The sequence below is a fragment of the Acomys minous genome, assembly GCF_964271855.1.
Source record: "Acomys minous genome assembly, chromosome: 12".
Lineage (NCBI taxonomy): Eukaryota > Metazoa > Chordata > Mammalia > Rodentia > Muridae > Acomys > Acomys minous.
This window is the reverse complement of record NC_140493.1, coordinates 22792964-22806939: the sequence shown is the minus strand read 5'-3', so window position 1 is coordinate 22806939 and position 13976 is coordinate 22792964. Positions and strand designations below refer to the sequence as shown.

The 13976-nt window shown below is 41.7% G+C and overlaps 1 protein-coding gene across 4 annotated transcripts in view; it reads right to left on the bottom strand.

Annotated features, from left to right (window-relative positions):
• The window catches only part of DMC1 (DNA meiotic recombinase 1), a 45133-nt gene that overhangs the window by 4014 nt on the left and 27143 nt on the right, over positions 1-13976 (bottom strand). For 3 of the 4 annotated variants that reach the window (XM_084751214.1, XM_084751213.1, XM_084751215.1), the window contains exon 13: positions 3974-4090. The exons of the other annotated variant lie outside the window; for it this stretch is intronic. In XM_084751214.1, coding sequence (XP_084607340.1) covers positions 3974-4090 — 117 coding nt within the window. The remainder of the gene's footprint in view (positions 1-3973; positions 4091-13976) is intronic. 4 annotated transcript variants of the gene reach the window in all.

Here is a 13976-nt window from a genome sequence, read left to right as displayed (position 1 = left end):
CCCTGGCTGGCCTTGAACTCACAGATATCCACCTGCCTCTGTCACCCAAGTGCTGGGATTAAAGGCATGTGCCACCAGGCCCAGCCCAACATGACTAATCTTGCTGACAATTTACTGTTCTCATTCCTTATTGAATTTGCAAGATTGAAACAGCCTGTTAGGCCAGTTAGATCAGAATGACAGGAGCTATTTACCTTAAACATCTGCAGGAAGCCTGGATGAGACTGAGCAGGTACTTAAGTTCATTTGTTAATTCAATGAATAGTCAGTAAGTGTCCACCCTGTGTTAAGTCTCAGCTCATTGCTGGGAGATTAGTGAACTATAGTTAGTCATTGTTGTGAGGGAGATTTAGAGCAAAAGGTCAATTATAAGTGAGAATGAACAAAGTATTTGGATGTTGCTGGGTCTGATATACAGGCCTTTTTGTTTGTTTTGTTTTGTGAGACAGGGTTTCTCTGTGTAATAGTCCTGGCTGTTCTGGATCTCTCTTTGTAGACCAGGCTGACCCCAAATTCAGATCTGCCTGCCTCTGCCTCCTGAGTGCTGGGAGTAAAGGCGTGCACCACCACAACCAGCTTTAGTGTACAGGCCTTTAATGACAATACTAGGGACTCCCTAGAGATGGCAGTGAGTTTATCTTAAAAACAAACAAACAACAAGAACAACAAAACAAGCCTGGTGTGATGGCACACACCTTTAATCCCAGCACTCAGGAGGCAGAGGCAGAGGCAGGTGGATCAATGTGAGTTTGAGGCTAGCCTGGTCTACAAAGTGAGTCCAGGACAGCCAACGCTACACAGGGAAACCCTGTCTCAAAAAAAAAAAAAAAAAAAAAAAAAAGAAAAGAAAAGAAAAAAGAAACAAACAAACAAACAAAAAAACAAAAAAAAGCATGGTGGTACACGACTTTAATCCCAGCACTCGGGAGGCAGAGGCAGATCACTGTGAGTTTGAGGCCAGCCAGGTCTACAAAGTGAGTCCAGGACAACCAAAGCTATACAGAGAAACTCTGTCTCAAAACCACCACCACTACTACCAGCAAAACAAAACAAAACAAAACAAACAAAACCCAAAAGAACAACAACAAAATGAAAAAAAAAAACAACTCAAAATATGGGGGCAGGTATTTGGGTGTGGCTAGAAAGATGGCTTAGTGGTTAAGAGCATTCTTCCAGAGGACAGGGGTTAGATTCCCAGCACTCATATGGTGGCTCACAATTGTCCACCTGACTCCAGTTCCAGGGAATTCAGTGCTTTCTTCTGGCCTCTGAGAGTACTAGGCACACATGGGGCACATAGACATACATGCAGGCAAAATACCCATACACATAAACAAACTTCTTAAAAAGTAAAAGTAAAAAAAGAAAATAAAGAAAAAAGAAAAAAGAAAAGAAAAGTAAAATGTTTGGATAGCACTCTATCCAAGAAATAGACAAAGCAATTCCAGTAATGAGACTGGATCACTTATGTAGCTAATTTCTAGAAATGACTGAGTTAAAAAACCACAGCATAGAACAGTTCTGCAAGGACAGAAGAGGAGAAGCATCTTGTAAATGTGGGAACTAATACTAACTCAATACCAGTACATTCTACCTGCTGTGGTCCATACTGAATCCAGACCAAGAGCTCATCTGCTCTTTGGGAACTACTCCTCCCTCCTAGGAGAGTTACCACAAGTCTTTGTTGTTTGGGGTTGGTTAATAAGTCAGTCACAGATATTGCATTGTCTATTATGTCTCAGGCAAACAAATCAAGTGCAACTGTCACATTTGTTGTCTAGAGGGAATGACACATTATACAAATCATTACAGATGGAGTAGATATACGTGCCATGATGACAGAGGCTTGTCTTTTCTTTCTGTGTGGTATATGCTTCTGCATTCAGGTGTGCACACACATGTGTACATGCAGAAGCAAGAAGAGGATCTTAGATGTCTTATTGCTTTCCATCATATTTTTGGAGACAGTCTCTCACTGAACCTGTTCTAGGTCTCATTCCCTCCATATGTCTAGAAATGAGCTTAGGCTGGACTATAGAAGGATTTCTGGATGTTAGATAAAAGCCAGCATTCTTCAGGTACTTAAGAAACAGGTTTTCTTTTTAAAGCTTTATTTATTTATTTATTTATTTATTTATTTATTTATTTAATGTATTTGAATGCTCTATTTGTATGTACACCTGCAGGCCAAAACAGGGCATTATTAATCACACACTATAGATGGTTGTGAGCCACCATGTGGTTTCTGGGAATTGAACTCAGGATCTCTGGAAGAGCAGGCACTGCTCTTAACCGCTGAGTCCTCTCTCTAGCCACAAGAAACAGGTTTTCTATTCCTAAAAGGAGTCCCTCCCCTCAGCTACTTGTCTTCCAATTCTAATTCTAATTTTTCTACCCAGTGCTCTCTCAAACCACCCCCCAATGTCACACCATCTCACTAGATTGTGCTGTCTCTTGCTACCTTTATTATTTTCTCCTGCTCTCTCTTGCTTCCCTAGCCCTGGCCATCCGTAGTCTGTTTCTTTTTTTCTCTGCCCTGGACTCTTCCAGATGCCTCTGGATATTTTCTCTCTCTTGCCCACAATAAAAACCTTCCTCCAGAGTCAATGCTAGTGGTGCAAGTCTTTAATACTAACACTCAGGAGGCAGAGGTAGGAGGATCTCTAAGTTCAATGCCAGCCTAGTCTACAGTCTACAGAGTGAATTCCAGGTCAGCCAGGGCCACACAGAGAAACCCTGTCTCGAAAAACAAACAACAAAAAACAAAACAAACAAACAAACAAAACCCAAAACCTCCCCTAATAGAGTGGGCATGTCGGCAATATCTTTACTGTGCTCTATCACATACAAGAAGCACTGCGGGAGAAGCAGGGTGTCAGTGCATTATATTCAGTAAAGACTGAACTGTAAAGATTAGGCAAAGGTTCCCTGAGAAATTAATATTTAATTAGTTAAATTAACTTTTTTCCAGTGGGGATGGAATCCAGTTTATTGCATAAACTAGGCAAGCACACTGAGCAATATCTCCAGTCCGTGTTTCAGGGCATTTTGGAGCCAGGTTTTCCCTCTGCAGCCCAGGCTGGCTTGGGACTCACTACACAGCCCAGGTGGTCTCAGTCTTGCAACACTTCCCCTGCCTCACCATTCCCTCTCAAGGGCTGGCTTAGAGACCTAAGACAACGCTACCAGCTATTAATTAATTAATTAAAAATTTATTGAAACAAAACAAAAACTATCTATAACTTAATATTACTAATTACCTATATTTATAAAAAATGTGTTAAACTAAACATGTGACATTAAACATGTTTACAAATGAAAAAAAGAGATTTATTTATTTATGTACAGTGTTTTACCTACATGTACACTTGCACATCAGAAGAGGGCATTAGATCTCAGTGTAGATGGTTGTGAGCCCCCATGTGGTTGCTGGGAATTGAACTCAGGACCTCTGATGAGTAGCCAGTGCTCTTAACCTCTGGGCCATCTCTCCAGACCCTAATTTATTTTTGAGATACTATCTTACTATGGAGGCTACTCTAGATTATAAATCACAACCTTCTGCCTTAGCCTCCTGAACTGGGATTATAGATGAGTGCCACCATACCTGGCTCAAGAAAGTAACGTCTAAATTGATATCAAAAAAGGAATGGTGTTAGCCTGGACAAAAGAAAATACAATATATTCTCATATTGAATACAAGGACCTAACAGCTCTCAACTGAAGTAGATGTGATATCATTGCTTGCTTCATATGTGCTCTGAAATGTCAGAAGCTAATAAATGTGACTATAGAACCCCAAGATCCCTAGTACAGAGTGCACAGGAGGTACTTCCTGAACAATGACGTAATATTTGAGAAGGAAACTCAAGCAAATAGCATCTGCCAGGGAGTAAGTATAGTCTCTTGGGGTTAGCAATTCTTAAAGGCACATGCTCAGGATCTGAAGGAAAAAAAAAAAAGAAATATATACCTGTCATAAATCTTGGCAATCCTCAGCTCTCCTCGTCCCTTTCGCAAGCTTATTCTTGTTGTTGAAGCATGAGCCAGAATATGCCCACCAATGGGTTTTTTGGGATCTGCCTGAAAGCTGAATCAATAAAACATTTCTTCAGACTTCATTTGGATATACAGTGGTACTTACAAGAAAGAGGCAGCCTCTGTGAGCGGGATGGCAGGGACAGTGTGGCTGTGTATTTTGTGTGTGTGTGTGGGGGTGTGTATTGTGTGTGTGTGTGTTCAGATTTTAGAGATCAACTTCAGGTTTGCCTTAGGAGGCATCTGTGTTTGAGACAGGCTCTCTCTGGAACCTGGTGGGCTTGCTGCTTAGGCTAGGCTGGTTGTCCAGTGAGCCCGAGGTTGGCCTGTCTCCACCTCCCAGCACTGAGATTACAAACCTTTGCCATGTTGGACACGGTGGTGCACACCTTTAATCTCAGCACTCAGGGAGGCAGAGGCAGGCAGATTGCTGTGAGTTTGAGGCCAGCCTGGTCTATAAAGTGAGTCTAGGACAGCCAAGGCTACACAGAAACCCTGTCTCGAAAAACAAACAAACCTTTGCCACTATGACTGGTTTTTTATGTGGGTGTTGGGAATTAAATTCAGATCCTCATGCTTGTAAAGCAAATACTTTACAATTGAGCTATCTCCCTAACTCCTAGATCTGTAATCTAAAACAAAGAGAGAGGCTTATTTGCAAACTGTGGAGGGCAGTGTTTAGAGCAACTATCCCATTGCCATCTAGTCTAGGCTTCCTAGAGTCCCTGATAAGCACTTCCTCTTTAGTTGTTTTTATTTTATTTATTTTTTTAAATGAATTTAAAATGTTATTATTTATACAGTATTCTGCCTGCATGTGTGCCTGCAGTCCAGAACAGGGCACCAGATCTCATTATAGATTGTTATGAGCCACCATGTGGTTGCTGGGAATTGAACTCAGGGCCTTTCGAAGGACAGCCAAGGCAACATAGAGAAACTCTGTCTCGAAAATCAATCAATAAAATAAAAAAAATCAAATTTTACTAGAAGTCTATGTGTAGGGAGAGTGCACTCACTGGTCACATAAACTTTAAATGTAGTTAAATTTTCCTTATCAGACGAGTCCTCTGTTTTTTTGCTGGCTCTCATGAGCTAGCTTTAAATTTCCCCGAGAGAAGAATTCTCTGACCCAAGCACATCTCTGCTTAATAGCTGAGGGCCCTGAACAGTGGTCATTTCACTAGAATAGGTGTAGCCCTGCCAAGTCTCAGGGATGACAGCATACTAGTTCTCCCTCAGGCAGGTACAGCCTGATGCACTATGTGATTGATGAGTATTACCACTGGACCTAGCTCAAAGTCTGGTTTGTCAGCTCTGTGACCTCAGGAACACTGTTGAACAATTCTGTTTCTGACTCTTCATGGGGAATCATAATGGTCCCAACTAGCAGGACACTTGTAAGAACAGGATGAAATAATTCAGGTAAAGCCAGGCGTGGTGGCGCACGCCTTTAATCCCAGCACTTGGGAGGCAGAGGCAGGCAGATCACTGTGAGTTCGAGGCCAGCCTGGACTACAAAGCGAGTCTAGCACAGCCAAGGCTACACAGAGACCCTGTCTCGAAAAACCAAAAAAAAAAAAAAAAAAAAAAAAAAGGGCTTTAAAAAAAAAAAAAACAAAAACAAAAATAAAGACAGGCCGGGCGTGGTGGCACATGCCTTTAATCCCAGTACTTGGGAGGCAGAGGCAGGCGGATCGCTGTGAGTTCGAGGCCAGCCTGGTCTACAAAGCGAGTCCAGGGCAGCCAAGGCTACACAGAGAAACCCTGACTCAAAAAAACAAACAAAAAAAACCCCCAAAAAAACAAAAAAGAAATAATTCAGGTAAAGCTTTAGCCTAGTGACTACAACTATTATTTATCTGCTTTCCTAATCTTGACTCAAACATTTACTACCTATTTATTCATCTCAGTTTCTTTCATAGTAAAATGGAGACTGGAGTGGACTTCTGACCTTTTAGGACTGTTGTGAGAACTCGAGATACTATGATTAGTTTATTGGGAGCTGCCATGTACTAGGAAGCACATTACTCACTTATACACATGAGCTCTACCCTGACAGCAAGCTTACCACATAAGATGTCCTCAGTAAATGGTACCTATTATTTAACTAAATAGTTTGATTTAAAGTCATCTTAAAATAAAGCATAGTCCAAGATATTTTTCTTAAAGTGTCTGCACTTCCTGAGTGCTGTACCAGTCACATTCTTGAGGCGACATACAAGGTGGCATAGCACCCTGTGTTCTTCCACAGGGCTTTAATTTACATCTATTTCTGACCGAGTTAACAACATCAGAAAGCCTCCCACATCCTTCCTATAGCCTTTTACATTTTCTTCTCCTCTCCTTTCCTCCTTTTCTCAGGAGAGTGAGGGAGCAGGTGGGAGTAGATATTAGGAGTAAGGAGGGACTGAAGAGATTCCCCACTTTGGTTGGACAGGATGTGGCATAGTCTATCATTCTAGTCTTTCTAGTTAGCTGAGGTCATGAAGAACAGTTTGGAGATGGAATGGAACGGACGGGAGAATACACTGAAACCAAGAAGCACTGGCTGCTTTTCTTCCTTGTTTGTATTTTGTTGTTGTGGTAGTGGTGGAGGAAAGAACGCAGAGCCTTGTGCATCCTAGTGCATAAGCTAGTCACCTGAGAGAGGGAAGCTCAATTAAGAAAATGCTTCCGCTCTATCCACTCTCTCTCTACACTCCCCCGTGCTCTCTCTCCATCTCACTCTTCCTCTCTGTCTGTCTCTCTGGAGGACCCCTTCCCCCTTTCCTTCTCCCCCCATGCTTCCTTGATAAACCTCATATATTCTAAAAAAGAAAAAAAAAAGAAAGAAAGAAAGAAAAAAGAAAAAGAAAGAGAGAAAGAAAGAAAATGCTTCCATAAAATCAAGTTGTACACTACGTGCGGTGGCGCATCCTTTTAGTCCCAGCACTTGGGAGGCAGAGACAGGTGGATCTCAATGAGTTTGAGGCCAGCCTGGTCTACCAAGTGAGTTCCAGAACAGTCAGGGATGTTGCACTGAGAAACTCTGTCTCAAAAAACAAAACAACAACAAAATCAGGTTTTAAGGGACTGTAGAGATGGCTCAGTGGTTAAGAGCACTGGCTTCAGACAGGCCTTGTGGCACACGCCTTTAATCCCAGCACTCAGGAGGCAGAAGCAGGTGGATTGCTGCGAGTTCAAGGCCAGCCTGGTCTATAAAGAGAGTCCTGGACAGCTGAGGCTACACAGGGAAACCCTGTCTTGAAATAACAAAAAACAAGCAAACAAAGCATCAGCTGTTCTTCGAGAGGTCCTTAGTTCAATTCCCAGCAAGCACATGGTGGCTCATAACCATCTATAATGAGATCTGGTGCCCTCTCCTGGCATGTAGGTGTACATGCAGGCAGAGCATTCACATGAATAAAATAATTAATTAATTAATTAATTAATTAATTTTTTTAGAGACAGGGTTTCTCGGTGTAGCCCTGGTTGTCCTGGACTTGCTTTGTGGACCAGGCTGGCATCAAATTCACAGTGATTCGCCTGTCTCTGCCTCCGCAGTGCTGGGATTAAAGGCAGGTGCCAACACGCTCTGCTAGATAAATTAAAAAAAAAAAAAATCAGATTTTACAATAGTTTGTAAGCCTCCTCCTCCTTTTCCTCCTCCCCCTCATTTTTCTTGTTTGTTTTTTGAAACAGGGTTTCCTCTGTGTAATAGCTCTGGCTGTCTTGGAATTCTAGACCAGGCTGGCCTCAAACTCAGAGATCCATCTGCCTTCGCCTCCCAAGTGCTGGGATTAAAGGCATACACCACCACCAACCAACCAGGCATTTTCTTCTTAATTAGCAATTAATGGGGGCGGGCCCAGCACATTATAGGTCGTGCCATCCCTGGGCTGGTAGTCATGGGTTCTATAAGAAAGCCAAGAGGACTAAACCAATAAGCAGAACCCCTCCATGGCCTCTGCATCAGCTCCTGCCTCCAGGTTCCTGCTCTATTTGAGTTCCTGTCCTGACTTCCTTCAGTGATAAACAGTGTTATGGAAGTATAAGGCAAACAAGCTCTTTCTGCCTCAATTTGCTTTTGTTATGGTGTTTCATCACAGCAGTAGAAACACTAACTGAGACACTAGGCAAACATTCTACCACTAAACTGTATCTTCCTGTCCAAAGAGCATTAACTTCAAAGTCAAAGACATACTGGGCTCAGATCCTGGCTTTCTTAGTTCTAGTTGTATGATTGGGCACATAGTGAGTATTCTGAGTCACCTACTTTTATAAATTAGGAATATACATAAATTCTGGTCAGAGTATAGATCCAGGTCATAGGCTAGACAGTGGGACTCTTAGTGCCTTTGATTTTCAGGGTCAAGGTGAAAATCTGGGAAGGAGCCAGGCATGGTGGCGCACGTCTTTAATCCCAGCACTTAGGAGGCAGAGGCAAGCAGATGGCTGTGAGTTCGAGGCCAGCCTGGTCTACAAAGTGAGTCTGGACAGCCAAGGCTACATAGAGAAACCCTGTCTCAAAAAAAAAAAAGAGAAGAGATAGTTTATTAAAAAGAGTTTAAACAGGGTCTGGAGAGGTAGCTCAGAGGTTAAGAAAAAGAGTATGACCAGGTATGGTAGGGCACACTTTTAATCCCAACATTCAGGGGGCAGAGGCAGGCAGACCTCTGAGTTTGAGCCCAGCCTGGTCTACATAGTGAGTTCTAGTCCAGTCAAGACTACATAGAGAGACCCTGTCTCAAGCCCCACCCCACCCTCTGCAACAAAAAGAATATGCTTAAGAAGTTTTGTGAGCCAGGCACGGTGGCACATGCTTTTAGTTCCAGCATTCAGGGGGCAGAGGTTCTCTGAGTTTGAGGCCAGCCTAGTCTACATAGCAAGTTTCAGGATAGCCAGGGCTTTCTCAGAAAGAGGAAGAAAGAAGGAGAAGGAGGAAGAAGAGGAAGTAGTAGTAGTTGTTGTTGTTATTGTTAAGTAATACATCCTTAGCCGGGTGTGGTAGCACAGGACTTTAATACCAGCACTTGGGAGGCAGAGGCAGGTGGATGGCCACTGGGGGTTCAAGGCTAGCCTAATCTACATAGTGAGTCCAGGACAGCCAAGGCTAATACAGAGAAACTGTCTCAAACAACAACAACAACAACAACAACAACAAAACCAAATCCTTTCTGTCTGTTCCTAAAATATGCGCCTGCTCTCTCTGTGTCTCTGTCTCTCTCTCTCTGTCTCTCTCTGTCTCTCTGTCTCTCTGTCTCTCTGTCTCTCTGTCTCTCTGTCTCTCTGTCTCTGTCTCTCTCTCTCTCTCTCTCTCTCTCTCTCTCTCTCTCTCACACACACACACACACACACACACACTAAAAGTCTACACTCCCCCCCATCTTTTGAGATTGGAATTCTTGTTTGGTGGACTCAGGTGGGGTAGGGAGAGGTACAGCCACATAGAGACTAGCTTCTTAGAAAGCACAGGGAGGTGGGAGAGAGCTGAGTTATATCAGGGCCACGTAAGAATTACATGAGATTATGCAGGAAAGCTCCTGGTACATGGTAAGTAATTAGTAAGTATAAGCTCTCTTAATTGGGGGTGGAAGAATGGGGTTCAAATAATCTAAGCACTTTGCATAAAGTCACTATGCTAGTGACCCTGAACACATTACTTCTTCATTTAAGCTGACAATGTTAAGCCATAAGTTGACATGCTTAATGAACAAGCGATACACCCACAAGACTGTAAATGTTCTGGATGGCTTTTTGTTTAAGAAACAGAGACACAACAGAAGTAGGTGTGACATCATGGTCTCTCTTGCTCTTATTTGCCCTGGTATGCAGCTTCTCTGGCCCATCCTCTGACTTGTTATCTCTCGCATCCATGGGCTGGATTTCCAACCCTCCCATTGGAATCTGCCGTATCATACAGCAGCTCCTCGCCTCTATAATTTTGTTCTTTTTTAATACGATGTGCCATCAAGTAGAATGCATGGGATACAAGCCTCAATTATTGTCAGCGTACTTGGGGATTCATACCAATTATAGTGATATTTCTCTGACAGCCTCCAGGCGAGCTGCAGCTTGGAGTTCCTCAACACCAAGAAACAAAGATATTTTCTTTATGGGAGGGTTTCTAACAGCATTTAAAATCCTTTAGTTTAAAACTGTCCCACCCCCTTTTTTCATTTAGATGTGTTAATTTTGTGCTTTACACAAAGACATGTATTTAATCTGTACTGTTATAATTTAATATACTTCAGAACATACTAATTATAGTGGGCCTTGTTTCCTTTCAGCTTGGCTAGGTGGAAGAGATGTCTCACAGCAGACTTATCCAGCAAAAATACTAGGCTTTGTTACCTTTGCTGGCTCTCTGCTTAGCTCTCTTCCTTATAAACCTCTCCGTTCTGCTCCCCTCTTCAGCTATTTCCCCTCTATTGCCTCTCAAGCCGTCCTCCATTGTCTTACAGGAGTAAATTCAAGATGGTTTTACTCTTTTTGAAACTTTTTACAAATACAAGAAAAAAGAACCTCTATCTGACCCAATTTCCACTAATTTCTTTTGCCTTGTAACTCTGGAGTGACAGTTTTGGCCTCCTCAGTGTTCCCTCCCCACACCTGAAGAGAGAACAGTGCTCTTTAACTTGTACTGTTTTATCTGAATGCAACCCACTTCCTCCCTCTGAGCCAATGAGTCATTTTCTCTTTTTAAAGCAAGCCTTAAAAATCTTGCATTTCTCTTTATTTTAAAATTAATCTCTTTGTGAAGTACTTCATGTCCTCTATACAAAAGACACTCCATAGAGAAAAGATTGCTTTAAGCACTCAAGGACTACACTGCAGATGATATGATATGGATCATACCAAGACTTTAAAATACTGAGTGAAATAGCTAAATAGATACCACTTATCTTTCTCCTTTTTGGAGACAAAGGCCTTTGTCTCTTTTGTTTGCTAATGAACTCTCAGAATCTTGTTATCTAGCACATTTTCAATAAATATTTGAACTATGAATGGTTGGTTTTCTCCTCAATCTTTTATTTATTGGAAGGGAGAGGGGCTGAACCTAAGGACTCCCACATGCTAAGCACACACCCAACCACAAAGCTATACTTCCAGTTCCCTCAGTATTTTTACTACTTATTTGTTTATTTATTTTGGTTTTTTGAGACAAGGTTTCTCTGTGTATCCCTGGCTGTCCTGGACTCACTTTGTAGACCAGGCTGGCCTTGAACTCACAAAGATCCACCTGCCTCTGCTCCCAAGTACTGGGATTAAAGATGTGTGCCACCACCACCCAGCACTTTTACTATTTATATAGTTGACTTTTTCACATTAGTTTTCCCCCTTTAACTAAATAGAGAATATTCATTAAAAGATTGAAGGTTGAAAGATAAATCAAAATGCAAAAGATGCAGCAGTTTGTTAAGGTAAAAATTTAAAAGACTGAAGAGATAGCTCAGTGAAGAGCTTGGCTGCTCTTGCAGAGGACCTGGATTTGGTTCCCAGTGTCCATGGTGGCTCACAAACATGTTAGCTCCAGGTCCAGGGAATTTGATGCTGTCTTCTGGCTCCACTGGACACCAAGCATACATGTGTTGCATATAGTCACATACAACCATTCAAATATACACATCAAATAAAAATAAATGGGGCTGGAGAGATGCCTCGGAGATTAAGAGCACTGACTGCTCTTCCAGAGAACCTGAGTTCAATCCCAGCAACCACATGGTGGCTCACAACCATCTATAATGTGATCTGATGCCTTCTTCAGGCCTGTGGGTGTATACTGAGCACTGTATACATAATTATATATAAATAAATCTTAAAAAAATAAAAATGAATGAATGAACAAGTATTTTTAAAATGCTTGAAGAAAGGTACATTCATTTTAGCACAACTTGGAGAATTTGCACTAACATACTGAATATCTGCTAGTACCTATATCTATGTCTTATTTGATATGCACATAATAGAAGCATTGCCTTGGTGTAAAGTAAAATCACTTTGTTTTGCAACATTGGAGCAATGATTAATTTAGATAAGAATTATTGACAGGTGCTAAATAAACAATGAAAGCTGATTGTAAAACATACTACATGGTCTGAATTACCAATATTTTTGTTTGGTTGGTTGGTTTGGTTTTGGTTTTTTTGTAGCCTTGGTTGTCCTGGACTCACTTTGTAGACCAGGCTGGGCTCAAATTCAGAGGTCTGCCTACTTCTGCATCTTGAGTGCTGAGTTTAAAAGTATATACCAGTATGTGTGGCCAAATTTAACATCTTAATAATGAGACAAACTGCCATATTGTGCCTTCTAATGTGAAGTACTGAGATGGCTCTAATATCACCTAATATCACTTAGATAGTTTTCCTGTCAAAATCATTTTACATTTAAAATAATGAGAAAAGCCGGGCTGTGGTGGCGCACGCCTTTAATCCCAGCACTCGGGAGGCAGAGGCAGGTGGATCGCTGTGAGTTCGAGGCCAGCCTGGTCTACAAAGTGAGTCCAGGACAGCCAGGGCTACATAGAGAAACCCTGTCTTGAAAATTAAAATTAAAAAAAATAATATAAAATAAAATAAAATAATGAGAAAAACAACCAGGGTCAGCCAGACGGCTCAGCAGATAAAGGCACCTCCCATAGAATTTAATACTCAGAATTCACATGAGGAAAGAGGAAGCTCTGTGTGTGTGTGTGTGTGTGTGTGTGTGTGTGTGTGTGTGTGTGTGTGTGTGTTTTCAAGACAGGGTTTCTCTGTGTAACCTTGACTTTCCTGGACTTACTTTGTAGAACAGTTGCTGGCCTCGAACTCACAGCAATACACCTGACTCTGCCTCCCAAATGCTGGGACTAAAGATGTGTCCATCACTGCCCAGCTTAAAGCAACTTCAATTTGAGAAATACTGAAAATAGGTGGCCTGTTGTTCAAAAATGTAATGTTTGGTTGGAAGTGGTGTTGCTTGCCTTTAATCCCAGCACGGAGGAGGCAGAGGTAGGGGGACCTTTGTGAGTCTGAGGGCCAGCCTGGTCTACAGAGCAAGTCAGGATAGTCAAGGCTCTGTTACACAGACAAACAAACAAACAAACAAAAAGAGAAAGAAAAATTAATGTCATAAGGGGCTGGAGAGATGGCCCAGCAGCTAAGAATGCTCACTGCTCTTGAAGAACACCCATGTTGGGAGGCTCATAAGCCACGTGTACGATCTGACACTCTCTTGTGGACTTCATAAATACCTGTACTCACATATGCACATACCCACACACAGACATACAGATATGCATGTGATTGAAAATAAATAAATTTGAGACATTAAACCAAATACCAGTGTCATAGAAGTTTAACAAGGCTGAGGAGCTATTTTGATTAAAGGAGACTAAAGAGACTCAAGAAGTACATGCAATACATGACCTCTGCTGAGGACCATGAACCGAACCAAAGTCTTTACAATTATAAAGAATGTTGTCAGAACAACTAGAAAAACTTGGACATTAGATAACATCATTGTTGATATTAAACTGCACATGCCAATTGTACTGTGATTATTAAAAATAATGTTCTTGCTCTTAAAAGACATATGCTAAAGTATTAAGTGGTAAAATATGAATGTCTACAAATACTATCAACAATCAGAAAAAACCAGACATTTCTCGAGTGGTTCACATACAAAAAATAGTGTATGTATATATATACATATATATGCCAATGTATGACTGTGAATATGTAGATAGAGAAAAAAGATCTTGGAAATGTACATGGCAGTGTGCATGTAAATGAGAAAGTATCTAGGATTTTATTGCTGCGAAGAGGCACCATGACCACAGCAACTCTTACAAAGGAGAACATTTAATTGGGGCTGGCTTATACTTTCAGAGGCTTAGTCCATTATTGTCATGGTGGGAAGCATGGCAGTGTGCAGGCAGACATGGCACTGGAGAAGGAACTGAGAGTTTCACATCCTGA